At 35.8% G+C, this 18143-nt stretch overlaps 1 protein-coding gene and 1 long non-coding RNA gene across 4 annotated transcripts in view; one reads left to right on the forward strand and one right to left on the reverse strand.

Moving 5' to 3' along the window:
• Spmip4 (sperm microtubule inner protein 4) overlaps positions 1 to 15009 on the reverse strand; it is a 32764-nt gene extending 17755 nt beyond the window's left edge. The window contains exons 1-5 of the mRNA XM_026400229.2: positions 14778 to 15009; positions 14013 to 14170; positions 6951 to 7127; positions 2482 to 2553; positions 379 to 408 (exon numbers count right to left, since the gene is read on the reverse strand). Of these exons, the coding sequence (XP_026256014.1) occupies positions 379 to 408; positions 2482 to 2553; positions 6951 to 7127; positions 14013 to 14146 (413 nt within the window). The 5' untranslated portion in view covers positions 14147 to 14170; positions 14778 to 15009. The remainder of the gene's footprint in view (positions 1 to 378; positions 409 to 2481; positions 2554 to 6950; positions 7128 to 14012; positions 14171 to 14777) is intronic.
• The window catches only part of LOC113190733 (uncharacterized), a 79535-nt gene that overhangs the window by 19975 nt on the left and 41417 nt on the right, over positions 1 to 18143 (forward strand). For 2 of the 3 annotated variants that reach the window (XR_003301816.2, XR_013343329.1), the window contains exon 2: positions 4662 to 4726. This is a non-coding gene — a long non-coding RNA (uncharacterized LOC113190733). Of the gene's footprint in view, positions 1 to 4661; positions 4727 to 5451; positions 5630 to 18143 lie in introns of those variants that run through there. The other variant, XR_013343330.1, reaches the window with a different exon arrangement.

Consider the following 18143-nt stretch of genomic DNA (forward strand, 5'->3'; position numbering starts at 1 on the left):
CAGGGGTAGGATATGTGGGAAGAACTCCCTATATTAACATCCTTATAATTCTATATTCTAAAACTATACTAAAATAAAAAGTTTATTTAAAAAATGAGATTGGCTGTGGGTTGGAGAAGGAGCTCAGTGTAGAGTCCTTGCCTAGCACATGGCTTTAATCCTCAGTACCACCAAACAGCAAGGGCAGGGGGGAGTAGGGAATATAATTGGGAAGAAATCAAAATAATGTTACCTTGGACTTGAACCAGCCTTTCCTTCCATTTGTTAAAAAATAGTTTTCATCAAAAGTCTCACTTCTCTCACCTGTCTAAGTGGTATGAAATGCCAATAATTTTTTCTGATTATAACAAGGAAGGAAAATATAAGTTTTATACTTACCTTATTGTTGAATTAGATGGTTTGGGCAACCTAGAATAAAAACAGAAAATAATTCATAATTTAAATTAAGGGCCTTTAAAGGCTTGTATTATTATTATTTGAAAATTGCTGAAGACTAAGGATATGCCCCATTTTCAAACTACATTGTCACCAAGATAATATTTTTATTAACTTTCTGGAACTGTGCATATTGACAGGATAGAGTGATATATTTTCATATCTCAGTTATCTACTGATAAATTTTTCCATTCCACATATTCTTACTTCATATGGCAATATATGAAGTAAGTCTTCAGTCTTGCTTATCCCTACCCCTTTTGCATTTCTTATTTACAGGAAGATACAGGGGCTGATGGATAGCTTCTAATGATAAGAAAGCTCTGGTTCCTACTGACCTTCACTCTCATAATCAGGTGGTAGCCAAAGAGCCCCGAAGAAGCCTGACATCACATATGTGGTGCAATTACATGACCTGAAGTGACACAAATGTGGCCTTGTTGGGAAGATAAGTAGATAATGGGTATACTTTGTCCCTTTGCCCAGAGTTGCTGATCTCTCATGATAGTAAATGTTGCTATGAAAGGATAGAACAAAACTGACAAAGTTCCTGGAAGTTTGCCTTTCCAAATTAGTTCATTACAAGGTTGTGTATTTAATTATTTGAAACACTGCTTTCCAAGAAATAATACTATAGCCTTGGGGAAAATTTTACTAGAGAGGGATAGTTACCCACTTATATGATTTCAGCTATTAGTTTTATCCTATGTAAATAAGACTCTGAAAGATTTCAGACATGAAAAATGAACAGAATGCCATAAATTTGATAGTAAAAGTTGATAAAACTGAATACACTTGAATAATTTTTAGATGTTTCTACATATTCACTACAAAGTGATATATAAGTCATAGAACTTTTGTTACTCTAGCATGTGTTATAAATACACAATTCTCATGAATCATAAATGTTTATGTCTTTATTTGGACTCTTAAGTATGTGGGTGTGGAACTAAAAAGAAAAGTGATTTCCTCTCTTCCAGTTATATTGTTGGGTTGGAGATGGGGATGAACGATGAATCCAAGGTATATAGAGTTACAATTTACTACTATATATTAAATATTAACTTGGCATCTAAAATTGCTCTCATGTGACAAATTTTGCTGTGATGTTGATAAGTGTATGACTAAAATTGATTTGATTCAAAATGAAAAAAAAAGAATTTTTTAAAAAAATCTTTTTTAAAAATTCAAAATTTAAAGATAAAATTAAAATAAAATGAAATGCTCAGAGACACCACTTGCTTGATCCAACCAGTTATTCAATCCTATTGCTGTACTCAATTATCTCCTTTGCAAGGTTAACTAAACCCAAAGAGATAAGCAAATGCTAATTTTATCTTTTTGGCTCCCTCTAGTGGCTAAATTTTATACTGTATCACCTTAATTTGAAAACAACCAACAAATCTTAATAAAGATAAAAAAATATTTTCATTGTCATTTCAGTATGTCAATATTTTATTCTTATTTTACAAAAAATAAAAATGCGTGACTTAGTAATATACATGAAAAACCATTTTTTTTCAAAGAGTAAAAATAATTTAATATACTAGAACATAATACCTTTAAGCGCAGACTAAATTAGTATTTCTTATCCAAAAAAGATACTTAGTAATTTTTAAAAGAGTTACTTATAGATAACCATAACAATTCTCTTTTATTATGAAGTTTCAGTTCAAAATTTGTTGAGGGCCATTATGGCATTTTCTGTAAATTTTTTTAATGAAATAAAATTTAACAGATTTTTATTATATTGAATAAGTAGGTCAAGGTAAGAACATGAATTAAGATGATGTGTAGGAATCTCTTTGAACATTACTATCATTATTTCTTACTCTTTGTTTACTGGTTTAAATGCTACAAATCCTTTCTTTTGGTTTATCTGCTGCTGCTTTTTAAAAATTTCTAATGTTAATGATCACTATTTTAATAAAAAGGAAGAATTCTCTAAAAGTTCCCATGTGGGGGCTTTTTTGTTTCTCATATAACTAATTTCCACTTAAATTACTATTTGATCCCATGTAAGGGGAAGGGGGACCTCTGACTTACAAGGAATCATTTCCATAGACGTCACTTTTTTGGTTCTGTGTCAAATAATAGTATTGTTCAACAGGAAGTTTTCTGAAAAGAAAGAAAATATTAAATTGAATCTCTTTTTAAATTAACACAGTATAATGGGGAGACTAGAAAAGATAAGTAGATTAATACAATCATGAATATATAGAAACAATATATGAAAAGATGGCATTTTAAATTATTTGAAAAGTATATATTTTTCAATAAACAGTACAAGAAAAACTCACTACCCATTTGGAAAATAATACATCTCTACATTATTCAAAAAGATAATTTCAGATAGATTAAAAATCTAAAGAATTGAGGATAAATCTATACAAATATTAAAAAAGAAAGGGCTGGGGCTGTAACTCAGTGGCAGAATGCTTATCTAGCATGTGTGAGGCACTGGGTTCGACCCTCAGCACGACATAAAAGTAAATAAATAAAACAAAGGCATTGTGTCCAACTATAACTAAAAATTTTAAAAAAGAAAGAAAATGTATAGGAATATTTTTTTTTAAGCTGGTAAAGAGGGCCTTTTAAATAAGATGTTTCTTTCAAAAGCCAAAAGCACATTGATAAGACAATGGACACTACAAAGAGCTTAAATAAAACAAAAATTGGAAGAAATAAAAATAACATAGAAGGGATTGATATCTAAAACATCTACTAAATTAAAAAATTCATATTTTGAATATTTTATATTATGACCCAGAACTTTCACTGAAGATATGCCCTACGGAAACATTTGTGCAATGATCAAAGAACTATGTGAGTGGTCAAATAACCTGTGAAACATTGTGGAACATTATGAGAAAATTAAAAATAATAAAGTAGATCTGTGTTTATTGACAAAGGACTATCTCTAGATTGTAAAGAAAAAAACATCAACTTGCTTAACACTACATATCAAATGATTTCACATATAAACAAAATAACACCATAAAATTTCAGTGGGCACATGCATAACTATGTAAACAGGTAACAGAAGGTATGGAAGGAGACACACCAAATTGGTAACTGTGGTTCCCTCTAGGAGGGAGGGAAGAGGCTGGTCTCACCTGTAATATTTTCAGACGTATTGTAGTACTCACCTGTCATTGTGGTTGCCCCATATCTTCTGAATGCTCACTCTGTATTTTTATAGTGAGTCGGTACTGTGAATCTCATCTATCCAACATAGTTACTCACCTGCAAATCAGTATCCACTGCAGATGTGGGTGATCAGTAGAATTTTTGTGTACACATTTGCACCCTGGATGCTAGGGAGGCTGGGAAGTGGATTTCTGGATCTTACTTGGGCAAGGGGATGTTCCAAATGTGGGAAACTGCAAAATGTAGAGAAGGTACTGCACCTTTCATGTACCTCAGTGCCAGTACCTATGACTATCCTTTCAAGATGAAAGAAATAAAGGAATGCTGGTGAGCACTGAATCCATTCAGATATTGCAGAAATTATTGATTTGCAATAGAATAATAATGTAGAACAATGATTTTCCCAGTCACCATCAGCTTCTTTGTCTCTCTCAAGATTTTTCCCCTTACTAACAGGATAACCTACTCTTTTAATCTCTTCAAACTAGGGAATTGCAGGGGTTTTTAGGCTCACCTTGTCTCAATATGCATTTGGAATATAGGAGTTGGGTTAGGTATAATGATTCTCAAACAATCATACTGTTTCCCTTTGGGCCCCAACATTTCCAGGAGAATATGGGAATATATGGGGTGGTTTATTTTGGTTGTCACAATGAATTTAGGATGCAACTAGTATTTCCAGGTCAAGAGCCAAAGGTGCTAAACACTTTGCAATATATGCCACTTATTAAATTGAATGGCATAGGTTGTTTGACTTTCATTGGTGACTGGCTGCTGATAAAAGAGTAAACAAGTACAAATTTTATTAAGGAGAAATTTTGCTTTATGAAATCATTCATAATACCTTTCAGTATTATTATTTAACTAGAAAAATCAAAGTTGTCAGGAAATTCAGAGTATCCTTTAGTTCATAGAGCACTGCAGCTCTATTTTAAGAGCTTTTAACCAGTAACTTAAAGGAAGAATTTCCTTTTCTAAAATGAACAATTTTACTACTTTACCAAACTTAAATCAATGTTTATGGAAGTGAACACTAAGTTATACATTTTCATTACTTTGTGATTTTGTTCCTTCAGTGAATTGATGCTGAATTGGATGATGACTGATCTCACTTGGAATTTCTGAAACTTGCATATTATAGGTAAGTAAATATTACTAAAGTTCCTTTAAAGGAGTTTTACTTTGATACTTTTATGTCAGGAAGACTCGGAAGGGGCAGCAATGCCCCATGTGGCATTATATGGACATTGTATTGGAACATGTGTATAGAAACACAGGTAACTACATTTTCTTTAGTAAGTAATGCTTTTTTAAAAAATTTCTTAACCCCAGATGACATACTTTAGGATGTCTCACCTCCTGGACCTTTTCCAAAGGAGTAGGTACTTTTCATTTCCAAAGGCACAGGGCAGAGAGTTGGTAAGGCAAAAAAGTGATCTTGTTTCTCACAAAACCTCCTACCAAAGGAGGTGGTGGGGTGTGGTTGCTAGAGAAAACCTTTTTTTTTTTTTTTTTTAAAAAAAAGGTTTAAAAATTGAGGCTTCACCCATAAAGAGAGCTGTAAAACATTGTTATTTTTGTATAAAAGGCGTTTTTTTAAGGGAGAAAGAAAAATATGATAACAGCAGTTATTCCTTGTTAGGAAACAAGGTAAATCCTATTCTGTAGTTGTTTGCCAAGCAATTAGCCCTATATATGAAGACAGAAATTTGTCGTAAATATATTTTTAAGAGAGGAATATGCTAAAATGATACTATTTGACATAAAGAGGCATGAAAAGAATGAAAGACATTAACCTACATTTGTGAATCAGGGGTGATAGGCATTCTAAATGAAACAAGTATTTTTTTTTTTTTTTTTTTTTAGTGTCTTGGGGCTGCATTCAGCAAGACCAACACAAACCTTTCACTTCAAACTGGATTCTTGTTAAGAAAATAATCTTTGGCCTTCTTTTTACACACTGAAATTCTATGCAAATATTTCTAATTCTTTATACTACTGCATATTGTTTAATATTCAAATTTTGGAGGACAATAGCTTAAACTCCATAAAGAGTTATAACCAAATCTGTAAAACAATACTTTCTATACTTAAATTACTGAATAGATAAATGAATAAATGATGAGTTTTATGGTGTAGATATTAGGTGCCCCAAAAGGTCATGTGTGAGACAATGCAAAAAAATTTAGAGGTGAAATGATTGGGTTATGAGAGTCTTAATCTAATCAACACGTTAATCACCTGAGAGAGATTAACTGGGTAGTAATTACAGGCAAGTAAAGTGTGGCTGGAGGAGGTGCATCACTGAGGGCGAGTCTGGGTTTTTGTCCCTGGTGAGGGACAAAAATCTCTCTCTCTCTCTCTCTCTGTTGGGCCTTTTTGTCTGTCAGCTTTTTACTGATTTACTGAGGTCTTGATAAGATTATCAGCCATGTATGTCCCTATTTTTTTTTTTTTTCTTTTTTTTTTTTTAATATTTATTTTTTAGTTCTCGGCAGACACAACATCTTTGTTGGTATGTGGTGCTGAGGATTGAACCCAGGCCGCACGCATGCCAGGCGAGCGCGCTACCGCTTGAGCCACATCCCCAGCCCCTATGTCCCTATTTTTAATGTTTCTCTCTCTAGCTATGGCTTGTCTTATCTGTTTTACTTCTTTTGCTTTTTATAGAACAAAAAAAAACTAGCTAGACTGTTAGTAAACCAGGTAATCAGTATTGTTATATAAAAAAGAAGAAAGTAGTCTTTGTGCCATGGTTTGATGGGTTATTCTCTGAATTTCATAATTAAAATTAAGTAATCTTTAATAAATATTCAATATGAAATTCAATTTCCTGCTCAATTTTTTTTGCTTTGTCTTCAGTTTTAACTTCTGTGAATAGAGTTGCTGAAAGTGACTTTAAAAATTTATGTTATTATTGAAATACATAAATACTTTTGAAAACATTTGACAGAGAATTTTAATGACTACAAAGATTGGTGAAAAAATTACAAATCAAAAGTTCCAAAAACCAAGAACATTTGCACAAATTAGGCTAATTCTTTGTTCAGACAAAAAACATGTTTAATATCCATTTTTCTCTCATATTTTCACTTCATTTTAGGTAAGATGTGATAAGTAAGGGAATTAAGTTAATCAGAATTTTTTAGAATACTTTATCATCTCTAAGAACATTAAAATATTTAATAAACAGGCTTTTATGATTTCATGATTAGAAATCATATAATTAATTTTACTATCTGTGTCTTTTTATTCATAGTAAAAGAAATTAGTTTGGAGGCATATTTAAGTTTACAAAAGATTCAATAGAAATAGAGAAAATGGATAATAACAATCTTTATGTGAATAGCAACAAGTTTAGTTACCTTGGCCAGGTTTCTCCACCAAATCCATAATGCTGATGTCCTTTGCTCATGACACGAGGAGGTTCATATTTTGGCCTGTGTTCATCAGGCAGCGAAATCGGTATAATCCCACCGTATTCCCTTTCAGCACCCCATGGAAGCTTACATTGGTGGAGTGACTCCCTTAATTCCTGATACCTGTTAGAATAAAAGAGACTTGAAATTGTTCAGCAACAATTAAAATTTCCATTTCTTCTTAAGTATTTTTAGATAGAGAATTCTCAGTACTGGGTATATTATGATACTTTCTGGGTATTTAGGCATCATGGGACTACCCAAGAACTGAGGTTAAATTCCTGAATTCCTATCAGGTTATCTCCCTGCCACCAAACAGTGGTAGTGTATTTATCTAAAATAATATTGAGAAATAACTCACATGCTATAGAATTAATCAACTTTGGATATATAATTCAATGATTTTTGGTTTATTTACAGATAGATATGTACAATTTTAGAATATTCTCATCATCTAAAAAAAAATCTGTACTCTTAAGTCTTCATCCACTATACCTCTCTTTTATCCTTCTAGCCCTAAGCAACTACTAATCTAGTTTCTTGCTCTATAGATTTGCCTATTTTGGACATTTCATATAAATTGAATGATATATTGAATTATATAATATGTAGTCTTTTCTGATGGGCTTTTTTTCTTTTTTTGGTACTTTGAATTGAACTCAGGGGTACTTAACCACTGAGCAACATCTACAGCCCTTTTTCTTCTTTTGAGGACCTCACTAAGTTGCTGAGGCTGGCTTTGAATTTGCAATCCTCCTGCCTCAGCCTCCCAAATTGCTGGGATTACAGGTGTGTGCCACTGCACCTGGCCTCTGATGTGCTTAATATAATGGTTTCAAGGTTCATCCATGTTGTAGCATGTGTCTGTACTTTGTTCTTTTTAATAGCCACATAACATTCCAATATATGGATATACCACATTTTGTTTAGCTGTTCAGTTTTCGGATAATTGACTCTTGGGAACAATGCCACTGTGAATATGCATGTCCAAGTTTTTGTTTGAATACTTGTTTTTAACTTTCATGGAGTATATGAAGAAGCTAAATGTCTGAGTTATATTGAAATTCTGAGTTTAATTTGTTAAGGAACTGTCAAACTGTTTTCTATTGCAGTTTCTCCATTTTTAAATTTCCACCAGTATTGTATGAGAGTCAGTTTCCCCACATTCTTGCCAACAGTTGTTATTGTGTTTAAAAAGATAATTTTTATTATAGCCCTTTTAATAATAGGTATGAAGTATTATTTTGGTTTTGATTTGCATTTTCCAAATGACTAATGATATTTGAAATTTTTTCATGTTACTATTGGCCATTTGTATATCTTCTTTGGAGAAAAGTTTATTGGATCCTTTGTATTTCTAAATCAAGTTATTTGCTTTATTTTTGAGTTGTAAGAGTTCTTTATATATCATAGATACAGATCTCTGTTAGATATGACATGCAAATATTTTCTCCTGTTCTGTGATATACATTTCTTTTTGCTTACTTGATAGTATCATGGAAACACAAAAGTTTTTAATTATCATGCAGTTCAATTTGTTTCATTTTGCTTGATTTGGGTGTAACAGCTAAGAATATATTGTCAAATCCAAGATGATTTATCCCTGTTTTCTTCTTAGAGTTTTGATTGATGACAAGTTAATCTTTATATATGGTTATGAGATAAGGAATCAATTTATTCTTTTGCATGTCGAAATCCAATGTTCCAGCACCATTTGTGGAAAAGAATTCCTCATTGTCTTGTCTAGAGATCATCTTAATTTTTTTTTTTCAAATGGAGAGTACTGTAAAGTAATAGTACAAATATTATAAAAAATCTACTTGTTCCTCAACAGTTCAGTGAAGTTTACCAGGCTCACAAATGCTCTGTTTGGATGAGATCTTCGGAGAAAACTGAGGAATGATTTTTGAGAAAACTGAATTAAGTTTTGCCCCAGGGTCAATAGGTTGCTGAATAGGATCAGTGTAAGTGGAACCAGGAACCCAAATCCAGATGGGACAAGATTCTAAAGTGCCACCCCATTCTCATCCTAGGAATTTGAATAAAGTTTGAGGAGTTCCCCAAGGCTTTCAGGAGAATCACTCAGATCTGAAGGGCTGTGAAACTAGGGTTGAATTTTGGACTATGTTCAGGATATTAGGACACAGTAGAGAAAAGCTATGGTGAGAGGTGAAGCATGAGAGGAAAAAAGGGCAATATTGGACTATACTATAAGAGCAATGGAGAGCCAGTCAGAGACACGAAAGGGGAGCTCAGAGTCAGAAACTGTGCCATGTTTTTCTTTGTGTCAGTACAGTGCTTGGCTTAATGTAATCCCCCTATAAAAAGTACTGAATGGAATGAAGAAGTAACACTCAGGATTGTACTGTCTTATGAAGTCATTAGACCAAAGGTTGGCCAACTATGGCCTATAGGTTAAATACAACCCACTACCTGTTTTTTGTAAATAATTATTTTATCCGAATGCAGCCACAGCCATTCTTTTAAGTATTGTCTACAGTGTTTAGCTGCTTTTGCCTTGTTATGGTAGAATAGAGTAGTTGTGCCAGAGATAGTAAATTCTAAAATATCTGATTATTTAAAGAAAAAGTTTACCAACCCCTGCTACTAGTTAGTCAAGGAGAGTCTTGGTGACTATCAATTTTGGGTGCTATAGAGGGATGCTGGTATTCAGCTGTCAGAGAGCTGATAGGGCCTTTGAGGTCTGACTATGATCAACAGTCATGGTTTGGAGGACATGACAAGTGAAAAATATTTAAATACATGTGATTAATGACAAACTAAGCTTTAATATTTAGCTCTGTAAAAGTTACATTTAAATCATAAATGAGTCCATTTCTCAACATTTGACCCCCATATATTACTCTGTCCCAGAGGATAAGCCAGTAGAAAATGTTAATCAATCATGTGAGCTGGCATCCACCTAAAGGTGGTAAATTGCAAATAGCCATTTAAAAATAAAGGACAATGCAAAATTAGTCATGTTTCTCTTTTATTTTAGGGTCTTATGGCCTCCCACCCTATAATGCTTAAAGTACTATATAGGAGGAACCAAGTTAAAATATGAGGTTTTCAGATGAAAATAATTTAAAAGTTTAAACAAAACACATCTCCATAACAAAAAGGATAATGATCAAATTACTGATGCTGCAATCTATAGCCAATAGAAATTAAGTATCATACTTATTTTGAGGAAAGATGCATTTTATGTGGATGAACCAGTGTCTCATTTGAAGTTATTGTATAGAATTTTAAGTACCATATCCCATATCAAAAGGGCTAAATTTAGTTACAAATTATTGGGAGGCAGGATTAAAGGAAAACGACAAACATAACACATTCCTTTTCAGTTAGAACGCTAATAATAAAAAATATTAAAGAATCAGAAAGCAATGAAGTAAATTCAGAAGCAAAATGAGAACCAATAATGAAATACTAAGCAAATATCAAGATACTTCTTTAAGTAATGTTTGTTTGCCTAATGAATTTGATAACTTGCAAGAGGTAAGAAGTCAGGTGAATGGAAAAAGGAAATAGGAATCTGATGATTTTGAGTAGCTGTCACTGCCGCTGTTAAATTTTCAATAAAAGAAATACAAAATAATATACTACCTGTTTATGTACTTAATATTCTTAAAAGAGATCAAGTGAGGGTGTATGAAATAGTGACAATAATGTTATAAAATATATAAGTAAGTAAAGTAATTGAAGTACTGGGTATAAAGATTATTAATTTGCTCTTGATCGTGGGTAAGCCAGAAACATAATCCAAATAGAATCTTGGTTTTATTTCTGTTTCCAGTGTTTTCTGCTAGCCCAGTTATTCACAAAATGAACTAAAAACTTTTAAAAAAATATAGAACTTCCTTGCTGTAAGTCCTAGTGAGTCAGACTACATACAGATGGAGCCTGGTGATGAGTATTTTCAGAAAGATCCTCAGATGACTTTTAAAAAAAAAATTTTTTTTTTTAGTTGTAGTTGGACACAATACCTTTATTTTATTTATTTATTTTTATGTGCTGCTGAGGATTGAACTCAGCGTCTCGAATGTGCTAGGCGAGCATTCTACCATTGAGCCACAACCCCAGCCCCCACCTCAGGTGATTTTGATATACCCTTGTCTGCAAACCAGTCCTAGGTAACAATGCAGCTAGATGGTGTTGTCTAGTACAAAAACGGAAATGAGGTGGCTTATTTGAGAACCATTTTACATCACTATTAAAATTGCCAAGTTATTTCAAAATACTTCATATTTTAAAAGGGTTAAAAAGTTGACCTGTGTTTAGGAAATTGAGCTGCTGAGAGCTGATGTATGCTGTGATTCAGGTTCACCCTTATCATTAGGATGGACAGTCCTAAAAACCAGGAGCTTTTTGATTTGTTTTGTTTTGTTTCACTTAAAAAAGCCCTATGGTTTGCATTGGGAGTCATAGACCCAGAATTTGTTCTGAAGAAGCAAGCCTCAGCAATGATAGGGAGGAGGTGCTACTGTTATCCTGACGATACTTTCCAGAGAAGTTCAGAAGAATAACATTTAGGGAAAAGTGAATCTTATGTAAACTATCTGCTTTTTAAGAGGGAGTTAAGATAGGTTCTGAGAACACATGATCATCCTGGCTTTCTCAATCAGGGGACTGTGAAAGGAAAGAATTCACATGAAAAGGGAAAGTAAGTTTTAGTTATTAGGAGCCAAGCTTGATATCTAAGTATTGTTTCAAATAATCTTTTATGGCAGTTTATAACTAGCTGACCAGATGTGTATTTAATTTTACAGTTAATGAAAGGCAGTATTTTCTCAAATGTGTTCCTTTTGAATCTTACACTAGTTAAGGGATTTTGGAGTCAAACATCGCCCAACCACAGACCACTTAGGTAAAGGAATCAATATTTCAGTGAAAAGCTACTGATGAGTGCTTTTGCTTTTGTTTTTGGTACTGGGGATTGAACCCAAGGGTACTTAACCTCTGAGCCATATCCCCAACCCCTTTTTATTTTTTAAAAATTTGAGACAGGGTCTCACCTGGTTGCTCAGGGCCTCACTAAGTCACTGAGGCTGGCCTTCAAATTGTGATACTGCTGTCTCAGCATCCCAAGTCATTGGAATTATAGGCATGCACCACTGTACCTGCCTAATGAATGCTTTTTGAAGGCACAGTGAATTAGTCAGCCTAAATTCTTACCCGTCTCTTTTTGGCCAAATATACATTGCTATTTTTGTCAGGGACAACTGCCTATCCCCAGGTCAAACATGATCTGCTACAGGTTTCCTCTGACTTAAGGGAAGCTCTCCCTAATCTGATGATCCTTGGAATGGAAAAAAAGCTAGAATTTTGACCTGAAAGCTACTCTTATGAATCATATTACAGCAGTAGAATAGGAGCAGCAAGGGCTGATGCAGAATAGAAGTGAACTGAGCCCTTTCCTCTCCAAATAAAAATATTCTTTTTCATTAATAGTATCAGTTTACAAAAAATTTTGTTGAATATGATCTTTACACTTAAAAAATTAAGAAGAAACATTGAGTTATAAATTTCAGTGGTTACTGTTTCTGGATAAAAGGTGTATACAAGTTTTCTTCCTTGTTCTTTAATTCATATTTTTTCTGTTGGATAAATGGAGAATTTGTTTTCTCTGGATTTTTTTCGGTTTCCAAATTATGTGCAAAGAGCACATTAGCTTTGTAATTAAAAGAAAAACCTTTCTTTTTCTTAATGTAAATAGTATATCCGTAAACTGGAATAGATCCATTAAGTATGATCAAGGTGAAAGCCTCAATGCAAGCAGAGCAAAATCTGGGAGAATGCTGTTGCATCTGGCAACAAGAACCTGTAGAGGGGCCAAAAGAGTCTTCAGGCTCTTCAAGGGTTGCTAGCATGGGGATGCTGAGTTTTATTATTTTCATGGCTTCAGAGGGAAGAACCAGAATCAGCAGGTAGAAATTACAAGGAAAAAAAAAATGTTCTCATTAGAAAGAATTATCTAATAATCAAGAACATTAAAAAATGTAATGCAGGCTGGGGTTGTGGTAGAGTGCTCACCTAGCATGTGCGAGGCCCTGGGTTTGATCGTCAGCATCACATAAAAATAAATAAATAAAATAAAGGTATTGTGTCCAACTACAACTAAAAAAATAAAATAAACAACAACAACAAAAAAAATGTAATGAACTACTTTCAGGGTAGTGATGTCCTATTTTGGAAATTTTCAAACTGAGGGTAGGTGATTTTCTGTTTGAGTTTCTAAAAATAATTCTTAAATAAGAAATATGGCCAATTAAAAATTTCAGCTGAAACAAATCCACAAAGTTTAAGATGTTTCTAAGAGTCTGAATCACAAAATGGGAACATGACCACACAGGCTATTCACCTAGTGTTTTGAGATTTTTTTTTTCCCCTCTCTCAAAATAATTCAAATAAATCAGATATAGGAAATGCAGACACTAAGTTCTTGGTAAATTACTTGTCTGTATCTGTTCATATGTAAAATGGGGATAATAGTATGTATCTCATAAAGTTATGAGGATTAAAAGAATTACTGCAATAAAGCATTTAGTACAGTGCTGACACACAGTAATCACTCCATGTTAGATTTTAATCATAATGAGTAATGTTATAGGAAATTTTGTAAAGCAAATATTCAGACAGTAACTATGAGCAACAAATCCTGGGAGTATTTTTGAGCAGATGGTGTTAGAGGATGAAAGTGAACTACCACAAATACTTTTCATAAAACAAAAAATCTTGACTAAAATTAATTTTTAAATGATGGAAGTGACCACTCTAGAGTTCTAGAATGTAGTGAAGAATTTGATGTCTGAATCAAATTACACTTCAACTTACTTTCACCAAATTCCTAACAAATAAGGACACTACATGGTCAGTTTTCCCTTCCATGATGTGATAAACACAAGAGCCCCAGAACAAATTTTTACTTTTTATTTTTGCATAAAAAATACACTAATATATTAAAACCATTTTTAAAGTTGTTGCTTCTAATTTTTGTTTTACCTGTCTTCTGAGGCAGTTGGGCGAGTGGTTGATAGTAGCGGAGTGTGCAGTTCATCAGAGAACAAAGTGTCTGAGAGAATGTCAGCTCTTTCTAACTCCCTGCAACAGTAGGGCCTGCCATGAATCACCTCCATACTTCTTGGCTAGAAAGGCACAATCTAGAAGAGAAAAAGAGGGCAAATTTGGTCTGGGAAACTGGGCCGGAAAAATGTTCTGTACCACCAAGCCCTTTAACCCGTGGCTGCAATCCAGGAAAGTCTGTGGATCCTCGGATGTCAAATCAGTAAGAAATAGCAATTTAAGTTCTGTGGAAATGAATTTCAACTAAAACAAATCCACAAAGTGGAAGATGTTTCTAAGAGTCTGCATACTACACTGCCGGCCTATAGGTCCATACAAATCTGCTACTTCGCAGACAACCGACTGAAATTCAGTTGTTGCTTCAAATTTAATCATAACTATTCAAGAACACTCAGCTGAATTTTACCCCCGTGGTCTTTCTAAAAACCAGGGAAACTTCTCATTCTAACAAAACCAACAACTGTCCTCCTAGAAGATTCGCGGATTCTGGACAAGAATCCCACTGCAAAAAGGCGGAGACCCAGTTGTACAGCATGAATAGGACTCCATATGGGATTCCGGGTTCCCAGACTGGTCGGGTACCCGCGTATCCCTCCCTGGAACTTGGGGGGAACCAAAGGGGTGCACTGGCCAGGACCGCGGGTCCTGGGAGCAGTGGCCGAGCATGCTGAGGTTCAAACACACCTGGGATATTTGCCCGGGAGCGTCACTGGATTGCGCGTCCCCCTTTCCCCTCCCCAGAGCTGGCGGGTCTCCGCGGGGCGTGGAATTTCCCGGTTGCCCGCACCTGGGATCCCCGGGAGCTTGCGAACAGGTGCGGGTGAGGGAGAGAGAGGGGCCGGGGACGGGCTGGGGGTGGGGTTGAGGGTGCCTGTGACGGTGACGGTGACCGCGGCACTAGGTAATGCATCCTTGAGGGGCGGGGGGGCTTCAGCGTGCCGGGCGGGGAGCAGAGGGTGGCTCTTAGCGGTCTCAGAGAAAGCCAGTCTGGAAGCGAGTCTTAGAAGTGGGACCGGAAGTGAGAAGAAAGGGCGAGACGCACTGCCGAGAGCAGCGATGGGCTTTTCCGCTGCTCCAGCCCCTGGCCCCGCCTCTCACGATTTTTCTTTTCGCAGGGTTCAGCCCAGGGCGTCGCCCGCAGGTGCCCTCTGGTGGCCGCTGCCGGAGAATCGTTTTCTGTTTCGAGGGCTGTGCAGTCCAAGGGTGGCTATTATAACGCCTCTGCCTGGGGCGTGTGCTCTCAAGGTCTGGACGAAGGAAGAAAGCAGGTCCCGGGGAGGATAGCAGGGGGCCTCCTGGTGAGCTCCTGGGTTCCTGGGTTCTGCAAGCGCAGCCCCTGGGGATAGCGTCCCGATTCTCTGCTCTTCTTTCCCTGGTGGACGATGACTTGGCAAACGGGCAGTAGGCCTACAGCTGCAGTCCTTTATCTACGCTGTCCCCTACGGCTTAGACCCACCCACCTCGATTATCCCAGGTCCTCCTCCAGTCCCCAAAGAAACTAATGCGAACGACGTTTCTACACCAACAGGGTCTTGAGTTTGTGATAGTTGAGTACAGATCCCCACCATCTCTGAAGTAACAGGATGTGGGAGGGTTACCTTTACATAATGAAAAGCTGAAACAGCCTGCAGGAACCCAGAAAGTGCTGCAAAAATGACCCCCTAAGAAGGGAGGTGTAACAGGTGCCTTGCTATTCTCTGCCTGTTTATACTTCTTCATCAACCCACAGGTATTCTGTTTGTGCTCTGCTTTCTAAGGAAATATGTTAGCCAACATGGGGGAAGGAAGGTGCATTGGTATAGGCAGATAGATAATTGTGTACTCCTGGCCCTCTCCCCACCTGCCTGTAGTTGCTGCTCTAAGCCTGGAAGAGTGGGTCATGCTGGAGATAGAGTGGTGGATAAAGTGAAGTTGGCTTTTGATCCGTTTACCCATTTTTTTTTTTCAATTTCTTATAAAAGGCCATCCTAGCCTTTTGTCATTTTGTTGCTCTTGGGCTCAGGATCTCCTATTAAATTCCCTTTCAGCCTAGCCCATTTCACACTCCCAGCCTTCCAGCCTTCCAGTGCTTTCCATATTCTTCCTTTTCTCTGTGCTGCACCTTAGTCCCATTTCATCTTGGCCTGAGTCTTCCTGGGAGAAAATAACAGTATAATAGGTGAATCAGAGCTGTCTTGATGATGACACCAGGAAGGTTTTGGTAACCCCAGGTTGAATGAGCAGGATATATAGTGCTATTTACCAGGTTGTATGTTTGAAATTTTATTTTAGTTCAAATGAGCCTAAGGGGTAGGAAAATGTAATTATTTCTTATAAGTTTTATTTGAAAAATTCATTGATAAGTAAGAAAGATTGTCAGATCCTTTTTACACAATTGTTCTCTTTGGAAATGCTTCTTCATCTGAAAGTTTCTCAGGGATGGTCAAGATTGAATCTATTGTGTTTGACCAATATACTGTATTTCTAGCATTTGAGATTTAACTCATTTGCCTCAGCCAGGAGATTATGTGGAGGTGATTCTCAACAACACAAAGTGGTCTTCGACTCATGGATACTCAAAGTGACTGACTTCTTAGGTAAATCATGGCCAGTGGGGTCAGTAGATCACTTCAGTTTACCTTCCTTCTGCTTCTGACATTTTGATCTCTTTCACTTTATCATTTCCTAGTAATCCAGGGAAGATGAAATCTGGGAATGAAAAAAGTATATGTCTCTAATACTGTGTCTGGGTTGACAAAAATTCCAACTTATGCCTAGACCTTTCCTCTTCATTTAAAGAATATGCAGAAAGAATATAATAATGTAAAGCTTGAATTAGTTTATAACCTTTCTTTTAAGTCTGTTACAGAGACCTTTAACAAAGTGGTATTTGAAAATGAATTAAATAAAAATTTGAGGATCTCAGTATTCCTTGGCAGATAAGAATATTTTAAAAAATGAAATCATTTTGGATCTGTTACTTGCCTATAAGATGTATTGGAAAACCTCTCCATGATTAAAAAAATACACATTTTTAAAGTGTAAGACTTTAAACCTTATTGATTCCAGTGTATATATCTACTTGCTAGTAGGACAATTAAAATACACACACATGCACATACATACAATTCTGCTGTCTTTAAAATTAAACTACAAATGAGTTAAATGATGTTCTAATATTCAAATTTTCCCCTTGAGTAACTGCCTTAGTCCATTTTCTATTGCTGTAACTGAATACCACAGACTGGATAATTTTAAAAGAATAGGAGTTTATTTAACTCACCATTCTGGAGGCTGGGAAGTTCAAGAGCATGATGCATCTACTCAGCATCTAGTAGGGCTTTCTTGCTGCATCAAAACACGACTGAGGGCATTGCATGTCGAGACAGAGCAAAGGTGCTAGTTCAGGACCCTTCCTCATCTTAAAAACACACTCAAGCTCTCACTAGAGAACCACCTTCATGATCTCGTTGTTTACAGTGACAAACATCTGACTAACACAAACTCCTGACAAGAACAACTTAGAGAAGGAAAAGTTTACTTTGGCTCGTGGTTTCAGAGGCTCATTCCATGGTCAGCCAACTCTGGGTCTAAGGTAAGGCAGAACATCATGGTAAAGGGCATGGTGAAAAGTGCTATTCAACTCCTGGCAGCCAGGAGGCAGAGGGCCAGAGGAAATAGATGCAGGGAAAATGAACCCTTGCAGGGCATGCTTCCGCTGACCCACCTCCTTCAGCCCCAGCTTACCTGCCTATAGTTACTACCCAGTTAGTACACTCAAACTAAGATGGACTGATTAGGTTACAGCTTTCATAATCAAATCATTGCACCTCTGAATATTCCTGAATTCGAACAGATATGAGGTCAGACACCTTATATAAGTGATATCATGAAATATATTTTTTTTTCTGTGGTTAGCTTGTTTCATTCAGTGTTAACATCCTCAGCTTCATCCATGTTTTGGCAAACAGCAATATCACATTATTTGTTAGTACTGAATAATATTCCATTGTGTGTAGAATGGCAATGATTCTACAGCTTTGCAATATAATATTAGATCAGGAAGTGTAG

This window comes from Urocitellus parryii, chromosome 3 (genome assembly GCF_045843805.1).
Source record: "Urocitellus parryii isolate mUroPar1 chromosome 3, mUroPar1.hap1, whole genome shotgun sequence".
NCBI classification, from domain to species: Eukaryota; Metazoa; Chordata; class Mammalia; order Rodentia; family Sciuridae; genus Urocitellus; species Urocitellus parryii.